Raw genomic sequence first — 20,415 nt, 5'->3', positions numbered from 1 at the left:
CATACCTATAATACTTTGACCAACAGGTAATATTTCTAAGGTATATAGTATACATAGGTCTAACATCACCAAACGTATAGCCTTTGAGATAGATATAACTTTAGATAGATAATAGATGTTACTGGATTGCTTTTAGTTTAATCTGGTAGAAAAAAGTGAAAATTCATTGAATTTGTGCTTCTACGTATTGGTGTCACGTCGACCCATGATGGACTTCTTAGTGTTTTTCTCAGGTTTCAAAAGGATTATATAACACTTTGGTCCAAACAGTGCCACCAACAGGCCAAAACTAGATGCTAAAATAGCAAAAACCTCCACTACATCTGCATATTTGCCTGGAGAGCTGATATATGCTGGGATAAAGGCTATCCACACGGCACAGAAGATCAACATGCTGAAGGTGATTAACTTGGCTTCATTGAAGTTGTCTGGAAGATTCCTTGCCATGAATGCTAGGAGGAAGCTCAGGAGTGCAAGTAAACCAATATAACCTAATAACACTGCAAATCCAACTGTTGATCCCACATCACACTCATAGACTATCTTATCACTGTGATAGTGTGTGTTTTTATGAGGAGCTGGTGAGGCAGACACAAGCCAGGCTATGCAGATTGCTGCCTGGATGGAAGTAAGAGCCAGAACTGTTCCTCTCTGCTGCATAGCACCAAACCACTTCATAATGTCTGTAGCCCCAGGCTTGGAGGCCTTGAATACAGCTAAAACCACCATAGTCTTTACCAAGATACACGAGACACACAGCACAAAGCTGATCCCAAATGCTGCATGCCTCAGCTGACAAGTCCAGATCCTGGGACGGCCAATGAACAGAAGTGAACACAAGAAACATAGTTTGAGTGACAGCAAAAGAAGGAAGCTGAGTTCTGAGTTGTTGGCACGCACCATGGGTGTGCTGCGATGATAGATGAAGATTCCCAGGACAATGGCAGAGATAAATGTGCCCAGCAATGAGATGGTTGTCAAGGAGATACCAAGAGCCTCATGGTAGGAGAGGAACTCCAGGCTCTTAGGGACACAGTGGTCACGCTGGAGACTGGACCAGAAGTCCTCTGGACAACTGGTGCACTCTGTAGAGTCTATAAGACAGCAAGGTTAATGGTATAGAGCCAATTACAGTATTGTCCTAAAGATATCCTACTGTACATTTCTACATGGTGTAAACCAACCAGTCTCATTGCTGATCTCTCCCTCAGAACAAGCAATGCAGTCAAAGCAGCAGACAGGTTCCCCTTTCCTTCTGGCCACACGGGTTCCAGGGGAGCAGCTCTCACTGCACACTGACCGAGGTGGCTATAGAGGAAACAATGATACATTTTACTCCAAACTAAATTGCATTCGCATCATGAGCTCGACATTACAGTAGCTATTTTAGAAAGCTGTAGTGACCTTTTTAGATTCAAAGTTCCAGAAGATTCTGTTTTCATCTAGGATTAGTTCTTCGCCGATGGAGGCTGACTTCTTGACAACACCTACATTGAGAATCTTTGTGCCTCCATCAGGGAGCCACACCCAGTTCATGACATCATAGATTGGTAAAGCATCACCATTCTCATCAAATGATACATGATCACCAAATGGTGTAGTGAAGTTGATCTTTTCCAGGTAATACACAAGCTAGAAATTGTGGTGAGCAGAATTATGAAAAGCAAGAGACTTTATGAAACAATATACATACAAGTTGCATTGACAGAACTGTTATTGTATTAACTACACCCTTTAGTATTTACAACATAATATAAACAGGAACTGTATTTTCTCCTGCCCTTCTGTCACTATAGACGCACATGGCACATCCCATAATATTTGTTCTTTTTTTAAGATTCATGAAGAAGGGATCTTTTGAAAATGTATGTCACACCAGAACAATGCGGATGGGGGAAACTTTACTGACTGACACATGTCTCGTTCTAAGTCTATGAATGATGAATGGACTGCTCCTGTATTTTGGCTCACTGACTCAAATTGGGACCAGTGTTGTTTGTGTAGGTTGGATGGCAGGGGAATTCACTTTCTGGCTGTATTATAAGTGGTGTATTATAGTGTCTGGCCATTAGAAGAAATGAGACATAAACATTTTTTTCATTATTATTCAAAAATGTAATCCAACTAGAAACGTTAACAGGTAAACTGTGAATTAGTATTACACCTGCCATGGCTGTACTGTCTGCAAACTGGCACAGCCATGCCCAATGAAAGGCCCTCTTCCTGGCACACATTGCAACATGTCGTGGAGGGCATGGGCCAGAGCATACACAGCCTTGTACACAGTATACTCTCCCCTGAGGTCAGATACATCCAAAAGTGCAGTTTCTGCTGTTCCAAGGTCCTCTAGTCCAGTACAAACCCTTCCGCCAGCATCCACCCACTCCGACGGAAGTGGAGCAAATTTACATCGAAATGTGTGCTCCCAAAACCGCCTCACCTGAAGAAACCCAATGCAGACTTAACCATCAATATAATACCTTGTGAATATTTGAAAATCATTATAGAGCATGTGAAAACAATTTGTGTAGTCGCATAGTCGCAGTGTGCTCATGAAATTGTGTGTTGATTATGCCAGCGGTTTGCGAAGATTAGCTCTGAACAGTCACGCACGCACGCACGCACACACACACACACACACACACATACACACACACATTATTTTCTGCTCCTACGGTTATATTTTAGAAAATAGAGGTTTTGGATCTCAGTGTTATTTTGTCAGAGTTTATACGCGGATCATTTTTATATTAATCTTTTGACTCTTCATTCACTGTGCAGGGATGTTCAATCAAAAAAAACCTGTGATGGTGAAATTGGTGAACTACTCCTTTATACTAAATGAAACAAAAGACTCACTATGTTATTTTCATGGCTGTTGTCAGGGTCAGTGTCAGGATGTATTTTTAACAAGAAGTCCTTTAGACCTGGTATCTCTCCACGGCGCATGGCAATGCCCAGGGTGCCTCCCAGGTACGGCATGAATTTAGGGGTGTGGAGTCCAGTGTATGTCGACCAGGCCTCGCTGGCCATCCATTGCAGACCTGTCACATTCTGCCTCATAACCTGTAATTAATTTCAACAAAACATTAGTCCATCTAAAGGCAAATGAGCACATCATGTGTTCTATGAACTATGAAATAGAATTGGTTGTTATAGCCAGTGAGTGAGTGAGACACGTAGATGATGTGATTTGTTTGCTCATTGTGCAGATAAGTATTCATTGCCTCTGATTATGTATTTCTTTCAATGAAAGTATTCTTTCAAAGGTAAAAGAAGGCATTAAAAAGCTTTTTATTTGATGAACCTAAGAAAGTGAATAAATTGCACTGCAATAAAGAAACAAAACAGTGTATTTTTGCCTTTGAAATAATTTCTTTCAATGAAAGTATTCCTTCAAAGGTAAAAGTAGGCATAACAATTCTGAGCATTTAAATTGATGAACCTAAGAAAGTGATTAAATTGCACTGCAAGAAAGAAAAAGCAGTGTATGTTCATATAAAGGATGAAGGACTTCAATATTACTCATTTCAGATTCCTTACCATTTTGAATCCCCATAAATTGAGACACAACAACACAAACCTCTTCCATGAGATTAACCACATGGCCCTCGTGTGCAAATGCAATGACCACGCGAGCTGTGGATTTCTTCATCACAGTGACGATTCTCTCGTGTTCGGCTCGTTCGTTTTCCCAAGGCAGGGCCTCAAAATATGCCACACAACCCAAACCAGACTGAGCCAGCTCAGACCGGAATGACAGGGCAGCATTGCGTCCATAGTCATTGTCAGTAAACAGCAGTCCGGCCCAGGTCCATCCATACCGCCTCATAATCTGGAGCATAGCTCGCACCTGGATAAAGAATGGAGGAACGCTGTTCAGTGCTTAGGTTAGATACTGTAAGTGGTTCTCAGCCTTTTTATACCGAATTACCACCTCAGAAAATATTTGGCTCCACCATAATACATTTCTAATGTGATGAATCCGTTCTCAAATCTTCTATTAACGGCTAGGTGTGCTGCTGTCATGCCAATTTCAGCACGGCCGGAGAGCCTATTTCAATGAATTGCTTGGTCAGAAGAACTACTATACTATATTACTTAGTAATATAAATATTTCATTCCACTTTTGTTTTTTTCTCCTTTTTTGGGCGACTCCTCTGTGTACCGACAGCACACACACACACACGCACGCACGCACGCACGCACGCACGCACACACACACACACACACACACACACACACACACACACACACACACACACACATAAGAGAAGTGATAGGTTTTGTCAAGTGTGTGCAGCATGTATACTACTACTATGTAATACTACTTGAAATCAATACATGTTTTGTCTGTAGAAGTTCACCTGGAAAGCGTCACTTGGGATCGTTCTAAAGAAAGATGGGAACTTATTGCGGTCACTCAGACAGGAGCAGGTAGCATAGTAACTCACCTGAAAAATACACACAGAGTGTTCTGCGATACAACATTGTCGTGTGGTAAATGTCCCTTAAGGTTACAATGTTAAAACACATTTACCATTACTCCAAATAGATTGTTGCCCACCTCGATTATATAAAGATACATTTTACTGAATGTGACCATGAGACGCGCCAAACTCAGGGCTGTTAGGATTCTTTCTCTCAGGTCTGGGCAGAGAATCCGAATACTGTACACATTGTCATAGATTTGTAAAAAAATAATAATAATAACCAACACTATGCATACTCTATAATCATATTGGTGCATGTGGTTAAAGGGGGTTCACGTGGGGAAACTTACCAAGGGAACTCTGTACAAACTTAATACACTTGAGATGGCAATAGTACGTGTTGAGGAAGATTCACCCACAATTCCGAGCACTGGAGGGGAGCCGCCACATCTCTCATCAAATTGGAACTGCTTCTCTCTCCCGCCGATCAATGACAACGCTGCATGGAACCCGATACTGAGCGTGAAACAGTTATCATAGAGACTGTATCCCAGAGTCACGTTGGGTAGCAGGCTGGGGTTTCTGTTGATCTCAGTAATGGCAAAAGCCATGGTCTGGGCCATTCTGAACCCTAGAATGTGAAAGCTAACACACAATGCTCACTGTAGCCTTGAATGTGTATATGTGTTGAAATATTCAACACCAAACAATCATATATCAAAACAAGTTCCCCCTTTTCTCTTTCTTGCTATGGTATATGTGTGACACTCACCCATAGCAACTGGGGTCCTGTTGCTTGGAGGTGAAAGACAGCTCAGGGAAGGCAGAGGAGAAATGGATTGTAAACAAGCCACCCAGAATGATGTCGCCAGCCTTGTAAAATCTGTTGAGATTTAACTGTGCCTGTAACTCACACGAAGAGGCAGGTGAGGAAGACAAAGGAGAGAATGAAGTGAACAATATCAAGTACAAGTACACATATGAAAGCAGGTGTATGTCTAGAGAAGCCCTCATGACTTTTCTCCTCTGTCTAACCCCTCCTTCTCCAAATCCTTTGTGCAGTTGATACATTTTATGCACATGTACCAACGTATGGAACTATACGTCAGTGCTATAGGCCATCCCCTGTGCAAAACTTATGTCACTATATATGGGCAGATAAGGCAGAAGTAGAGGGCTTAACATAATTAGAAATCTTTTCACATCAAAATATTATGTCCTGGAATGTCTCAGTGACACTATCTCCCCAGGGCTACGTTGGTAATTCACCCATCACTCATAAAATGCATTATGTATTTAACTAGCCGATTCGACCAGAAATCAACCGATAATTCCCAGTAGGTTACTTATTAAGCCGATCTTATCTAGCCGATCGGCTCGTCTGGAGCCTACTGGCTGCGATTGGCGTTGATGACACGTTAACTGGTCTTATCGGTCTATTCAGGTCTACTGAGCCTACTGAAAATGACAAGCCTCCTCATACCCTCCCCTAAACTTAACCGCAAGCATGTCGCAGCGCGGTCCTAATATTAACGCATGTTCGCCAACCTTAATCCTGTCGTTTTGGTCTACTGCCTACTAAAAACGACAAGCCTCCTCATACCCTCCCCTAAACTTAACCGCAAGCATGTCACAGCGCGGTCCTAATATTGACGCATGTTCGCCAACCTTAATCCTGTCGGGTTTTTTTTCTCAGTCGGCAGGCATGCCCATACTCGTCCGAAAAAGTTGTGCTGATCCTAACTGATAACTGTGGTCTTGTCCATTGATACCAGTCGAAACGGGTGATTTAACCCTCGGTGAGGCCTTTAGGAGGGCCACTCAAGCCGCAAGCGGAGCCTGCAGCACCACCGTTTCTCAGGTGGAGCCTGCGGAACCATTGCGGCTCAAGAATCCACCACTCCTGAATGAAGTGTCTGGTGCTGGGAGTCTGGTGCAACGCACAGGTCCCAGTCCTGGCAGAGTAGTTCCGGAGTAGTTCCAACGGATTGTGTGGCCCTGATCTTGCCCTAATGGGACTGATCGAGGGTAGCTACTGGGACGTAAGTCAGGACTTGATCACCCCGGCTGGGTCACTTGAGTGAGGGGTATGATGATATGAGATCCGAAACCCCCGTTGACCTTGGGAAAAATCACTGAGGATACATTCCAGGTGATTTCACTCTTTTTGCCCCTACAGTAGGTGGTAGAATAGGTGGTATTATAGTGATCTACGCTTACGAATAGCAATTTGATATGAGAAATGGTTCCCCGGGTCTGCGGAGGACGGTGGGCTTCCCTGACTGCCTGACCAAACTGACCTGCATGGGGCCTATTTCATGAAACCTGGATGAACAAATCCAGAATTTAAAACAAAACCAGGCTTGTTAAATCCTGGTCTGTACAGCCTGGTTTATTACGTTCCACTAAAGACAAGCAAGGCTGAGAATGGGCAGATTTGTCGAGCCAGCATCAGGCTTCTCGCATCCCACCCCCACCCCCTTCACCTCCATAGTAGCTCCTTCCCCAGCTCCCCTCAAAGGAGCTTATCGGCACTAGGAATACTGCATTCACTTCTCCAAAGTGGAACAAATGATTAAAACAAAACTCTCTCTCCTCCTCAGGTTCCTGCTGGGGGTTATCGTCCATGTGCACCGTAAGACGAACGCCTTACGACGAACGCCATACGATGAGCGCCATACGACCTCCTCCCCAAAGACTCCAGGGTCGGCGACCCCCCCCTGGAACCTACACACCCGAACTCCTTCATTCATCCCTCCATTTCCTTACTGTCAATAAATCCCTAAACCTCCCCAATGGTGTGTTTTCTCCAACTAGTGAATCCCAGGTTTCGTGAAAAAGAGCTTTGTGTCATGATTGTACCGATTCGTCAATATTAGTGGCGGTGTGAAAGCCTTAAAGGTCAAACCTGATGTTCGACTACATCAGGTAAATGAGTATTGCACAACGGGTGGGTATGTATTCTTGATTTGCATGGCTCCCGACTTGAGTTGCACCTGCAGAACGGTGCCCGAAGGGCCACACAAATGATACTATCATTGAATATGATTGAATCAACAATATTAACTGAAACGTACATGATTGTTTTAAATTGACTGAATTTCGATAATTGTTTCTTTAAATGCTATATACCCAGAAGTCGTATGCACCCCACGGGCAAGTGGGAGACTGATTACACCTCAAAATACATACATCAATAATAGGATCTATTCACTGTACCCACACTGTACATAATTTGGTGTCATTTGAACGGGTAAGGACTAGTTACTACTAAATGACATAACTGTGTTTACGGTACATTAGGCTACTGTGTGTTTACTGATTAACGGAGAGGCTATTCACTGTGAATTAACAATGAATAATTTCACATCATTTTGAAGGGGAAAAGTGTGAACCTAACCTACACTTTTAATAATTTCATAAAAATAAATAATGAATGAGGCATAAATAATTCATGATTTGCTGCATTTTGTTCAAAACAGGCCACTCCTGCAAACTTTAGATGTGGATTTTCAGGATGGAATCCGAATATGACACATCTGAAAGACCTGTTTCGTTTAATTAGGCTATAGACTAGAGATACTGTGTACAGAGTTGCGTGATGTTTGGAGAAAATCTGTAGTAGGCTATACTGTCAAAACATGTATTTTGCAAATTTAGCCTCCTGGTGACCCCAGACCCATGTGAATGATTTAGAGAAAAGGTTCTGCTCTGGTGTCAGTGTGTGTGTGCACAGTTTTGCTGCGATCAAACCAACTGTGTCCTTAGCTGTCCACAGATGGACACATCGGACAAAAGGACATGCGGACAGACGGACGGACAGACAGGGTGCCAAACGTGCCTTCGGCCTGGCAGAGACAATTATGTTATTGGAATGTTACGCCCTTGTGTCTTTGAAACAGCCTGTCGATGTGTCTCTTAGGCATGGGTTGATTCAAAATAACATTTATAATTAATTTAATTATTATTATTTAATTATTAATTTTATAATAATAAAACAACATGTTTGTGGAACTGCTTGTAAGATGACATCAGTCAGCTAAAGGGACTGTCAGGTGGGATTAGAGCTCACTACAGGAACACCTCTAGTGAGTTGAAGATGCCTTAGGCTTGGACCTTATTTCCCTCACGCCTCCTCCACTTTAACTATAGCTACTGTAACAACAGCCCCATAATCCTACCACTCTTCCATCCCAGTTCCCACTGGAACGTGTCTTTCAGGTGTGTTGCATCATGGGCCTCATAAGACACTCACTGTTTCCGTGGGTCGGGACCCATTTATGGACACATTTTTATGGGTCCCTCAATTTTGTCTTTCCTATATTTTGTTTTTAAATTATTATAATTTCAATACATTTTCAAAAAGAAAACTTTTGTTACGAGTTACTTTGTAGATTTGGAATATTATTACAAAACATCAGTAACCACTTCAGCCCTATATACATTTTTGCCATTTGAAAATAGCCAAATATTTGTATACCTTTGAAAAAAATCTGCACAATGAGTACTTTTACTTTTGGTATTTTAATGTAAGTACATTGTGATGCCAATACTCTTGTACTTTTACTCACGTACATTTTGAATTCAGGACATGTACTTGTAATGGAGTAGTTCTACATGATTGATTGATTGATTGATTGATTGATTGATTGATTGATTCTTTATTTAAGTGTCATGCTTCCGAAGAAGCCCAGCCATATGGACTTTATGGAAACTTTTTACAACACAAAATAAAATACCATAAAATAAAATACGACATTGGGCCTGCAGGAGACTGGACATCGACCTACTGTACTTGAAGAGCTGAGATCTACATTGCAGTATTGATACTTTTACTTAAGTAAAACAATTGATTACTTTCCCACCTATACCATATTCACCTCCTCCTCTCCTTTCTCCTCCTGTCTCTCCTCCCTGACTCCTCCTTCGTAGTTCGTACCCCACCCTCTTTTGCACTCACACTCCCTGGATGCCAACGATGAACCTCTGCCCCAAAAATTCCAGAACGGCCTGTTATAGCCCCACCAGGAGGCCACTTTGTGCAAAACAAGTTTTTGGACAGTACACCTACAGATTTTGTCCAAACATCACGTAAATTGGTACACAGTCTCTCTAGAGCCATTCAACGAAACGGGTCTTTCAGATTTCTCAGACTCCATCCTGATTGGCTAAGATTGGCTTCCAAAGTTCGCAGGAGTGCTCAGTTTCAAACAAAATGCTGCAAATCATGAACACATCGTGTTATTTCCGTGAAATTGTGCACGCACATTCCCACTAGGCCGAGGAAGAAATGCCAAATGAACATTTTCAACTCAGCCTCATGGTGGCGCTATAACTGGCCGAAAAGTGTTTTTACCTCTAACTGCACGGATCTGTGGATAACTTTGTATGCCAACTCCCTAGAGGCCAAGGAAAAACCTTTGAATTTTTCACATCTGCTCTTTATAGCGCCACCAGGAGGCCGACATATGTAAAACACATTTTCTAATATTACTCCTTCAGATTTTATCCAAATGTCACGCAAATCGGTACACATGCTCTTCATAGTCATGTGATCAAGACGGGTTTGTTTGATTTCTCATAATCCACCCTCATTGGCTACGATTGGCTTCTAAACTTTTCAGGAGTAGCCCGCTTTGTACTCGTTTTGTACAAATCGCCACAACTACTCAACGCAGTGTCCGATTGTGGTGAAACTGTGCATGCATATTCCCCCTAGGCTTTGGAAGAAATGCCACTTGACAGTTTTCAAATCAGCCTCATGGTGGCGCTACAACAGGCCAAGCAGCGACACACACACACACACACACACACACACACACACACACACACACACACACACACACACACACACACACACACACACACACACACACACACACACACACACACACACACACGTTTATATTGCTCCTAAACATTTTGCCAAACATCACACACACACTCCTGGTGGAGACCTGTGCCCAGAAGGGCACTTTATCTAGTTTGATTTGATTTGATTTGATTTGATTTGATTTGATTTGATTTGATTTGATTTGATTTGATTTGATTTGATTTGATTTGTACATGGATGTCAGACCTAGTCCTGGGTATGACCTTAAACTGCATCCAACTTGGAGAGGGATGGGCGCCGCCAGGTTTAATTGCCCAAGACACACCACATGATGACAACTACTGCTTTACCCATACCAAGCCCATATGGAAAGACAAAAACATCAGTCTGACATCAAAGGTGAGACTACTGCGTTCACTTGTCATGTCAATCCTTCTCTATGCTTGTGAAACTTGGACTCTTACAGCTGAGCTACAGAAGAGAATACAGAGTATGGAAATGAGATGCTAAAGAAGACTCATGGGTATCTCCTACACCCAACATGTCACAAACGAGGAAGTACGGCAAAAGATCAGCCAAGCCATCGGCCCACATGATGACCTTCTGACCACTGTCATAAAGCGTAAACTGAGGTGGTACGGACACATCACCAGATCCTCAGGCCTTGCAAAGACCATCCTGCAAGGCACCATACGAGGTGGCAGGAGAAGAGGGAGACAAAAGAAAAGATGGGAAGATAACATCGGAGAATGGACACACTTGAAACTCAACGAGGCAATGAAATAAACAACCCGAAAAATGCCCCATTCAAAGTCAATGGGGAAACGCGGGGAAAAACTGAAAACGACACGTTACTTTGGAGCCACATTACTCTGGCATACCGTTACGTAGAAACACGTCAAACAGCACACGACGCCATCGACTTTGTCGTGGTTCAGACGGAATTTGAATACGTCTTTGTCCACTATCGCAGTTCAAAGTGTGTGTGGTCTGAGCAATAATCTCGGTTTACAATGTCGCATGCCTGGAGAGAGGCCAGGTCAGAGTGAGGAGCCACTGTGAAGACTATACTGAAATTCTCCGAACAAATCGTCCTCACGGCCAAAATATTCACTTTACACGCATGGGTTTCGGTACTTTTGTAGCCACACTCGTCCTCTTTCACCCAATGTCACTATTAAAGCACAAATACATACAGTACGTGAACTACAGCCCTAAAAGCGACAGGTGTACCATAAAACTCTGCTATCAAAGTCCATGTTAAATGGAATGATGATTCCGTGATTTTTTCATCACAAACACAATTCTTAACTCGCTCTTATAACCACGTTTTGTTTCGTACCAATACCACGATAGCACAAGGCGTACTTATATGTCTCGGGTCACTCACAGCGAAAACAAAAATCGCATTCGACTTTTACTTTTTGCGAGAGAGCAATTTGTTCGGACATACGTTCTCTCATTGAGACACATAGTCAGTGTGCTTTTAACTTTCAATAGTGGTTGCATTTGCAGTTTGAGTAGGACAGGTGAAAATGATACTTTGTTAATGATTCAAGGTCAAGTTGACCACCTCTCACATGCGCGCGCACACGAACGCACATGCACGCACATGCACACACATGCACGCACTCTGTCTTCCTATTGGCCGGCCTTTACAGAGCTATATCTTTTTGTCAGCAAGGTGGTAACTAGGTGAAATTTGCCATTGACAGCCCATACATCCAAACAGAAAAGTCCTATCTGATTGTATTAAACAACGTCAAACGCACCAACATTGTTTGTGTTTACACAATGCTTGTGTTTACACAAAAACTCAAATTTCAATCAGTCAATCTTCCTCTAGTTATTTTTGAGGGGCCTCAAAAATAACTAGGAGACAAGAGGATAACACAGAGGATAACACAATAGCAACAAAGTAGTAAGTCTCACTACGCCTCTCAGCCATTATAAAATACCCGGTAAGAGAGAGCCTCTTGTGACCTCTTGTGGCTTATTGCTTCATCAAAACCCTCATTTTTGTCTACAAAGCCCTAAACGGGCTGGCACCCTCCTACATCACTGACCTCCTATCCTATCCCCCCTCCATCAGGACCTATCAGGTCAGAAGAATGCGGTCTCTTACACATTCCACCACCAAAAAAGAGGCTCAGGGTCGACCGTGGCTGTCGCAGCCCCTAGGGCTGCGACAGCCACTCCGTTGAGTCTCCGTTGAGTCTTTTAAATCACAACTTAAAACCTTTTTATATTCACAAGCCTTTGAATCCCCCTCATGAGCCTGCAATTTTATATTTTATATTATTTTGCTTTAATTGCCTGTTGTTTCATTGACTGTCTTATATTATATTTCTGCATTGTATTTTACTGTATTGTATTGTACTGTACTGTATTGCTCTTTTTGATATGTTGAAGCACTTTGGTACAATGAGAGTTGTTTTTAAATGTGATATATAAATTAATTTGATCTGATTTGATTTGATTTGACATAACAGGACTTTGATATGAAAGCATTGTTGACGTATGATAAGCCCTGCCTCTTCTTCGGCCTCTGCCTTGCTAGGGTGTTGATGTGTGTTGAAGGTGTGATCGATTATGTTATGGCCTACGTTGGCTCAGGGGATGGCCTAACACTGTGTATAAAAATTAGCAACGGGACAAAGTGTTTGGAAAATGGGTTAAACAGAGGAGGTGCAGTCATGAACGCTTCTGTAGTTATACAACTGATTCCATATGTGTACTTGTGCTTGATGTTGTTCTCTTCATTCTCTCCTTTGTCTTCCTCACCTTCCTCTTCTTGTGAGTTACAGGCACAGTTTAAATTCAACAGAATTTACAAGGCTGGGGACTTTATTCTGGGTGGCTTGTTTGAAATCCATTTCTCCTCTGCCTTCCCTGAGCTGTCTTTCACCTCCAAGCAACAGGATCTCATTTGCTATGGGTGAGTATCACACATAAAAAAGCAAGCAAGATAATATTGTTTTAATATAGGCCTATAGCATCATAGGATTATTGGATGTAGTTCTACAAAGATAAATTGTCAAGGTTACTGTGGAACTTTGTCTGTTAGATTTGACATTCCCGGGTTCAGAATGGCCCAGACCATGGCTTTTGCCATTACTGAGATCAACAGAAACCCCAGCCTGCTACCCAACGTGACTCTGGGATACAGTCTCTATGATAACTGTCTCACACTTGGAGTAGCATTCCGTTCAGCTTTGTCATTGGTCAGTGGGAGAGAAGAACAATTTCAGATGAATGAGAGCTGTGTTGGCTCCCCCCCAGTGCTTGGAATAGTGGGTGACTCTGCCTCAACACATTCAATTGCCATCTCTAGTGTATTAGGTTTGTACAGAGTGTCCTTGGTAAGTTTTCTTCTTTCACCATCACCATTTTAATTGGCTATTATTTTTGGCTATTTTAGTTTATTTACAAATCTAATATAATGATAAACTGTGTAGTCTTTCTGCAGCCTGATAAAGAAAACAATATTTACTTGTTACAGAGCATGTAAGTGGAGCTGGCAGACTTTGAATGGAGCATGGGGGGCAGTAGATTGCCACATTGTATATTGTTATACAATGTAACCTTTTAACCTTTTAACTAGTTTTCTAATAAATTTGTTTTTATTTCTGTTCTGTAAAGCGACTTTGGATACCTTGAAGTGCTATATAAATCGTATATATTATTATTATTATGTTATTGCGTTGTCTTAAGGATAATGTTTGTGTTTTTTCGTAACAAAGTATAACCTAGTGATTGATTAGGGGTTAACAACACACCATGCAAGTTTTAACAAACCTTGCATGGTGTGTGTTTTTAGCCTTGTGTAGCGATGGTGATATCACTGCGTGGCAATATGCATTGCAAAGGCAGATGAAGGCTGGCTACGCGAGGCTATAGTGTGTTTTGTTGTGAGTGCTGAAGGGTTCGTATACGTGTTGGTCAAAAGACGGCATTGTGTTTCTGAACCAGGCCTCCTGATGGCTAAAGCTGCCTCTGTGTGTTCGCAGCACACAATGCAGTCCCTTCTTTTTCCCTTTTTTCTTTTTTGTGATTGAAAATGTGAACCGAGCGGAGGGAAATCAAGCTGAGTGGTGGTGAGCGATGTTGAGCATTTTAGCGTGGGATTGAGCAGGGAAAGTGAGTGTAGCGTTTCACCCTGCTCTGTTCCACTAACGTGCTCTGCTTGTTAGGGGGAAATTATGTAAGGCATACATGGGCAACTGGCGGCCCGGGGGCCACATGCAGCCCCCATCTTCACTTAATGTGGCCCTAATATTGGAATACTGATAAAGTAAATTATTTAATTTCTGTTATAATTCCAATCATGCAAACATGACATTAGCCGTGTAATAAAGAATTATAGTACCGTATAGGTATATTACAGAATATATCTTTTGTGTATTTTTCAGGTAAGTTACTATTCCACGTGCTCCTGTCTGAGTGACCGGAATAAGTTCCCATCTTTCTTTAGAACAATCCCAAGTGATGCCTTCCAGGTGAACTTCTACAGACAAAACATCTGTTGGTATCAAGTAGTACACATCACTTCCCTTTATTGTTATTGCATATCGCCTCTCATTTCTTTGTGTATAATACTGCTGGAGCTGAAGGGTTAGGTTTAGGGTCAGCATCAAAAGAAAATTAATGCGGGTTATACGCAGGAGATTCACTGATTTTACACAGTATGTGCATAATCAAACTAAGCAGGTCTTATCCCACCATTCTTCATCCATCAGGTCCAAGCTATGCTCCAAATTATAAAGCGGTTTGGGTGGACCTGGGCAGGACTGCTATTTAGTAATGATGCCTATGGCCGAAATGCTGCCCAGTCATTCCAGTCTGACCTGGCCCAGTCTGGTTTTGGTTGTCTGGCGTACGTGGAGGTTCTGCCCTGGGACCACGACCCAGCTGAACTTCAGAGGATTGTCACTGTGATGAAGACATCCACAGCTCGTGTGGTCATTGCATTTGAACATGGGAGCAATATGGTTCATCTCATGGAGGAGGTTGTGGGAAAGCAATTTAACCACTTTCTAAATAAATTAAAATAATAATAACTAGAAAGGTCGCACATTTTGAAAAATTGCAAAGTGTGGTTGCCGCAGTCGCTTACATAGGCCCTTCCCACTAATATTGTCAGCCAATTACAATGTCACGTTTTGTTATGGACAAAAGGGCCATGTGTATTTAATACCTTTTCATACAAGGTTATTGATTCTAATCCACTGATTGCATTGTACGGTGTAGTCCTACAGGAGTCACCAATAACAACTCTAAGCTGAAGCCTATTAGCTGCTACAACGGTATGCAAAACCCGGCCAATCACAGCGGAAGTTTGATTATTTGATTACTCCGGATGGAAAAAAAAGTGTCACAATAACAATAATCTAGTTGCTCTTTGGGCAACCACACTAATAATATATATATATATATATATATATATATATATAGCCTATATATATTTAGGCTATATATATATATATAGCCTAAATATGTATATTATATATAATCTTTCAATAAATTAAGAAAACATTATATTTTTTAAAACAAAGCAATACTGCCTCATCAAAGTTGGTACTGTGAATTTATACTGTATATTGTCAGATACTTACATGAGAGGGGGAGAGGTGGTGGTGGACAGACAGACAGACAGACAGACAGACAGACAGACAGACAGACAGACAGACAGACAGACAGACAGACAGACAGACAGACAGACAGACAGTTTGAGGGTCCAATGGAGTTAGCTGGTTTTGTCAGAAGCACTTTTCATTTTAATTCGTTCAATATTTTGTGAATCAACACACAGACATGAAGGGTGTTCACTAGCATTGATTTATATACCGTATAGGTGGTAAAGCAGAATGTGACAGGTCTGCAATGGATGGCCAGTGAGGCCTGGACAACATATCCTAAGCTCCTGACTCTAGACTTCATGCCGTACCTGGGAGGCACCCTGGGCATTGCCATCCGTCGTGGAGAGATACCAGGTCTAAAGGACTTCTTGTTAAAAATCCATCCCGACAATGACCATGAAAACAGCCTTGGCAATACCATAGTGAGTCTTTCATTTCATTTTTTAAACCCATTATGTACGGGGATCCCCTTTTGTAACTATACCTTTCAGGACGGGAAACCCCTTTGGGTTAGTTGTTGCTATGTACATATTTTTGTCATGTTTAATTAATATTTGATGACATTTTTAGAGGCCTTTTTAGAATCGGCCTCAGTCCTAAATGGGTTAAGTTGCAATTTTGTGTTCATTCACAAGCTTTGTGCTTTAGAGAATTATGCTTTAAGTTTTCACTGTGTTTCTTCAGATGAGGCGGTTTTGGGAGCGCACCTTTCAGTGTAATTTCCCCCCCCTTCCGTCAGAGTGGGTGGATGCTGGTGGAAGGGTGTGTACAGGACAAGAGGACCTAGCAACAGCAGAAACTGCACTTTTGGATGTATCTGACCTCAGGCCAGAGTACAATGTGTACAAGGCTGTGTATGCTCTGGCCCATGCCATCCATGACATGTTGCATTGTGTGCCAGGAAAAGGGCCTTTTATTGGGCACAGCTGTGCCGGTTTGCGGACAATACAGCCATGGCAGGTGTAATGTCATTTCACAGGTTACATATGTTTCTAGTTTCAATTTTTAAAATTTAGACTAATAATGATTTAGGTTTGGCTGGTGTCTGGGCCAATCTGAGTATAGGCCTACTGTATATAAAATGTGGATCAGGTCATAACAGCAAAAGGCCAAAGGGTGTACACAAAAGATTACTAAAGACACTTGTCATGATGGGGTGGAATAATTATGAGCCTGTAGTAGTTATTAAATTGTTAGTTTTAGTTGTTTATTTCACACAGTGGACAGTTGTGATTATTACCCATAAACCTGATATGCAGTGGTGTCTGAATAATTTCAAGTACAAATTGTACATCAAAATCTATTTCCCTTGTCTATGTACATGGTGCAAGTAATATTTTGAGCAGCTTCTCAAAACACACTTTTATAGTCACTTGATCTTAATAATTCTGCTCATCACCATGTCTAGCTTGTATATTACCTGGAAAGGATCAACTTCTCTACACCATTTGGTGATCACGTATCGTTTGATGAGAATGGTGATGCTTTACCAATCTATGATGTCATGAACTGGGTGTGGCTCCCTAACGGAAGCACAAAAGTTCACAATGTAGGTGTGGTCAAGAAGTTAGTCTCTGCAGTTGAAGAACTCATCCTGGATGAAGACAGAATCTTCTGGAACTTTGAATCTAAAAAGGTCACTTCAGCTTTCTATAGCTAATGCTGAGCTAGTGTGAATGTAATTCAGTTTGTACAAAAATATATATTTCTTAATTTCCTCTGTAGCCACCTCGGTCAGTGTGCAGTGAGAGCTGTTCCCCCGGAACCCGTGTGGCCAGAAGGAAAGGGGAACCTGTCTGCTGCTTTGACTGCATTGCTTGTTCTGAGGGAGAGATCAGCAATGAGACTGGTTGGTTTACACCATGTAGTAATGTACAGTATCTTTAGGACAATACTGTACTTGTCTGTCCCTTTAACCTTGTCATCTTTGTTAGACTCTACAGAGTGTACCAGTTGTCCAGAGGACTTCTGGCCCAGTCCCCAGCGTGACCACTGTGTTCCTAAGAGCCTGGAGTTCCTCTCCTACCATGAGGCTCTTGGTATCTCCTTGACAATCGTCTCATTGCTGGGCACACTTATCTGTGCCATTGTACTGGGAATCTTCATCTATCATCGAAGCACACCCATGGTGCGCGCCAATAACTCTGAACTTAGCTTCCTTCTCTTGTTTTCACTCATACTTTGTTTTTTGTGCTCACTTCTGTTCATTGGCCGTCCCAGGCTCTGGACTTGTCAGCTGAGGCATGCAGCATTTGGAATCAGCTTTGTGCTGTGTGTCTCGTGTATCCTGGTAAAGACTATGGTGGTTTTAGCTGTATTCAAGGCCTCCAAGCCTGGGGCTACAGACATTATGAAGTGGTTTGGTGCTATGCAGCAGAGAGGAACAGTTCTGGCTCTTACTTCCATCCAGGCAGCAATCTGCATAGCCTGGCTTGTGTCTGCCTCACCAGCTCCTCATAAAAACACACAATACCACAGTGATAAGATAGTCTATGAGTGTGATGTGGGATCAACAGTTGGATTTGCAGTGTTATTAGGTTATATTGGTTTACTTGCACTCCTGAGCTTCCTCCTAGCATTCATGGCAAGGAATCTTCCAGACAACTTCAATGAAGCCAAGTTAATCACCTTCAGCATGTTGATCTTCTGTGCCGTGTGGATAGCCTTCATCCCAGCATATATCAGCTCTCCAGGCAAATATGCAGATGTAGTGGAGGTTTTTGCTATTTTAGCATCTAGCTTTGGAATTTTGGTGTCACTGTTTGGACCAAAGTGTTATATAATGCTTTTGAAACCTGAGAGAAACACTAAGAAGTCCATCATGGGTCGACGTGACACCAAGACGTAGAAGCACAAATTCAATGAATTTTCACTTTTTCTACCAGATTAAACTAAAAGCAATCCAGTAACAGTAATCTATTATCTATCTAAAGTTATATCTATCTCAAAGGCTATACGTTTGTTGATGTTAGACCTATGTATACTATATACCTTAGAAATATTACCTGTTGGTCAAAGTAGTATAGGTATGTAAGAGGCAAATTAGCTATATAGATTTCAAATCAGCGAACGCACACTAACATTATTTACGAAAGCATGGTTTCAATTAGTGAAGGGAACTGCCCATAGATCCGAAGTCCCGTTAGTCCGAACATGCATTAAGGTTGGCGAACATGCACTGCTAAGCCCCTTTCCCTTTGTGACATTTCATTCATGGTCAAAATGCCTGCAAATCTATGCTGTCATTCATTATTTCATTTGTATGAAGGTTTCATGAAATTACCGACCAATATGTGCACGTTTACATCGATATGCATTTCCCCCCCACTGTTACGACCCTTATTTCTTTTTTTTAAGATATATTTTTGGGCTTTTTCTGCCTTTATTGGATAGTGTACAGTATGGTGATAGGAAATGGGGAGAGAGATGGTGGGGTGACACGCAGCAAAGGTCGTCGAGATCGGGAGTCGAACCCGTGGCACACCTTCAGGCTGGCTTAGCAGCCTATAGGTGCCCGGACCGCTACACTAGCCGCCCGGGCCACGACCCTTATTTCTAGGGGTGTAAAGGTCGCAACATAAACAAACAGGACAAAGGACTTAAAACTGTATATCCATTTATTTACACAAAAAATAAAAAGGTTACAAAAATATATGAATTGAAGGTGCCTAACCTATAACAGCAAACAACTAAATAAGGACGCTCAGTCAAAACAGAATCATCAAAAATGAGTCTCTGCTGCTGTTAAACAAAAGTGTTTTAAAACTTTATGATTTTTGAACTAATGAACTTGCCGTTTTAAGTCAGGTGTCATTACATTTATTTTGTGAACTGATGTAAACAGTTTCCTTCAATCATAAATCAATCATTATTGTATTTATATTTAAATAAAACTGTGATGTCCAAGGTACAGTATGATGTTTTTTATTCAATTATTTAATTTGGGGAAATAAATGTCATTATAGCTGCTTTCTGCTGCACAGCAATTGCACACCGCAGCCTTTTTGTCAGCAAGGTGGTAACTAGGTGAAATTTGCCATTGACAGCCCATACATCCAAACAGAAAAGTCCTATCTGATTGTATTAAACAACGTCAAACGCACCAACATTGTGTTTGTGTTTACACAATGCTTGTGTTTACACAAACACTCAAAGCTGGGCAGCCCCTCAAAAATAACTAGAGGAAGATTGACTGATTGAAATTTGTATTTCACAGTATGCAGAATGGGTACATTTCAAATGAAAGTACAGTTCAATACAAAAACCGCTAAGTTGAAGATAGAACCAGAAAAAGCACAAGACTTGTTTAAATAAGGGTCCTCCATTTTCAATTCACCAGAACATTTAATGAAATACGTACAGATAAATGAGGAACAGAGGACAGTTGATCAACTGTCTGGATCAACGTTTATTTATCTTTGAAGTCATGTGTATCTGCTTGATTGATTGATTGATTGATTGATTGATTGATTGATTTATTGATTGATTGATTGATTGATTGATTGATTGA

The 20,415-nt window shown here is 41.7% G+C and overlaps 2 protein-coding genes across 2 annotated transcripts; one reads left to right on the top strand and one right to left on the bottom strand.

Annotated features, from left to right (window-relative positions):
- Positions 1-180: 180 nt before the first annotated feature.
- LOC306913260 (extracellular calcium-sensing receptor-like) lies at positions 181-6,739 on the bottom strand (the record flags this gene model as incomplete). Its single annotated transcript, XM_079489851.1, has 10 exons — positions 181-1,094; positions 1,185-1,308; positions 1,405-1,632; positions 2,165-2,440; positions 2,860-3,066; positions 3,584-3,853; positions 4,368-4,454; positions 4,784-5,078; positions 5,206-5,336; positions 6,734-6,739. The coding sequence occupies 10 exons, from the start codon at positions 6,737-6,739 to the stop codon at positions 181-183; spliced, it is 2,538 nt and encodes an 845-aa protein (XP_079345977.1).
- Positions 6,740-13,013: 6,274 nt separating this feature from the next.
- LOC306913259 (extracellular calcium-sensing receptor-like) lies at positions 13,014-18,753 on the top strand (the record flags this gene model as incomplete). The annotated part of the gene is made up of 9 exons (XM_079489850.1): positions 13,014-13,204; positions 13,334-13,628; positions 14,679-14,765; positions 15,006-15,275; positions 16,121-16,327; positions 16,590-16,865; positions 17,314-17,541; positions 17,631-17,754; positions 17,840-18,753. The coding sequence occupies 9 exons, from the start codon at positions 13,014-13,016 to the stop codon at positions 18,751-18,753; spliced, it is 2,592 nt and encodes an 863-aa protein (XP_079345976.1).
- Between the last annotated feature and the right edge of the window lie 1,662 nt (positions 18,754-20,415).

Source organism: Electrona antarctica, assembly GCF_951216825.1.
Source record: "Electrona antarctica genome assembly, chromosome: 20".
NCBI classification, from domain to species: Eukaryota; Metazoa; Chordata; class Actinopteri; order Myctophiformes; family Myctophidae; genus Electrona; species Electrona antarctica.
Note: the sequence above shows the minus strand (reverse complement) of the source record. Positions and strands in the feature narration are given on the sequence as shown.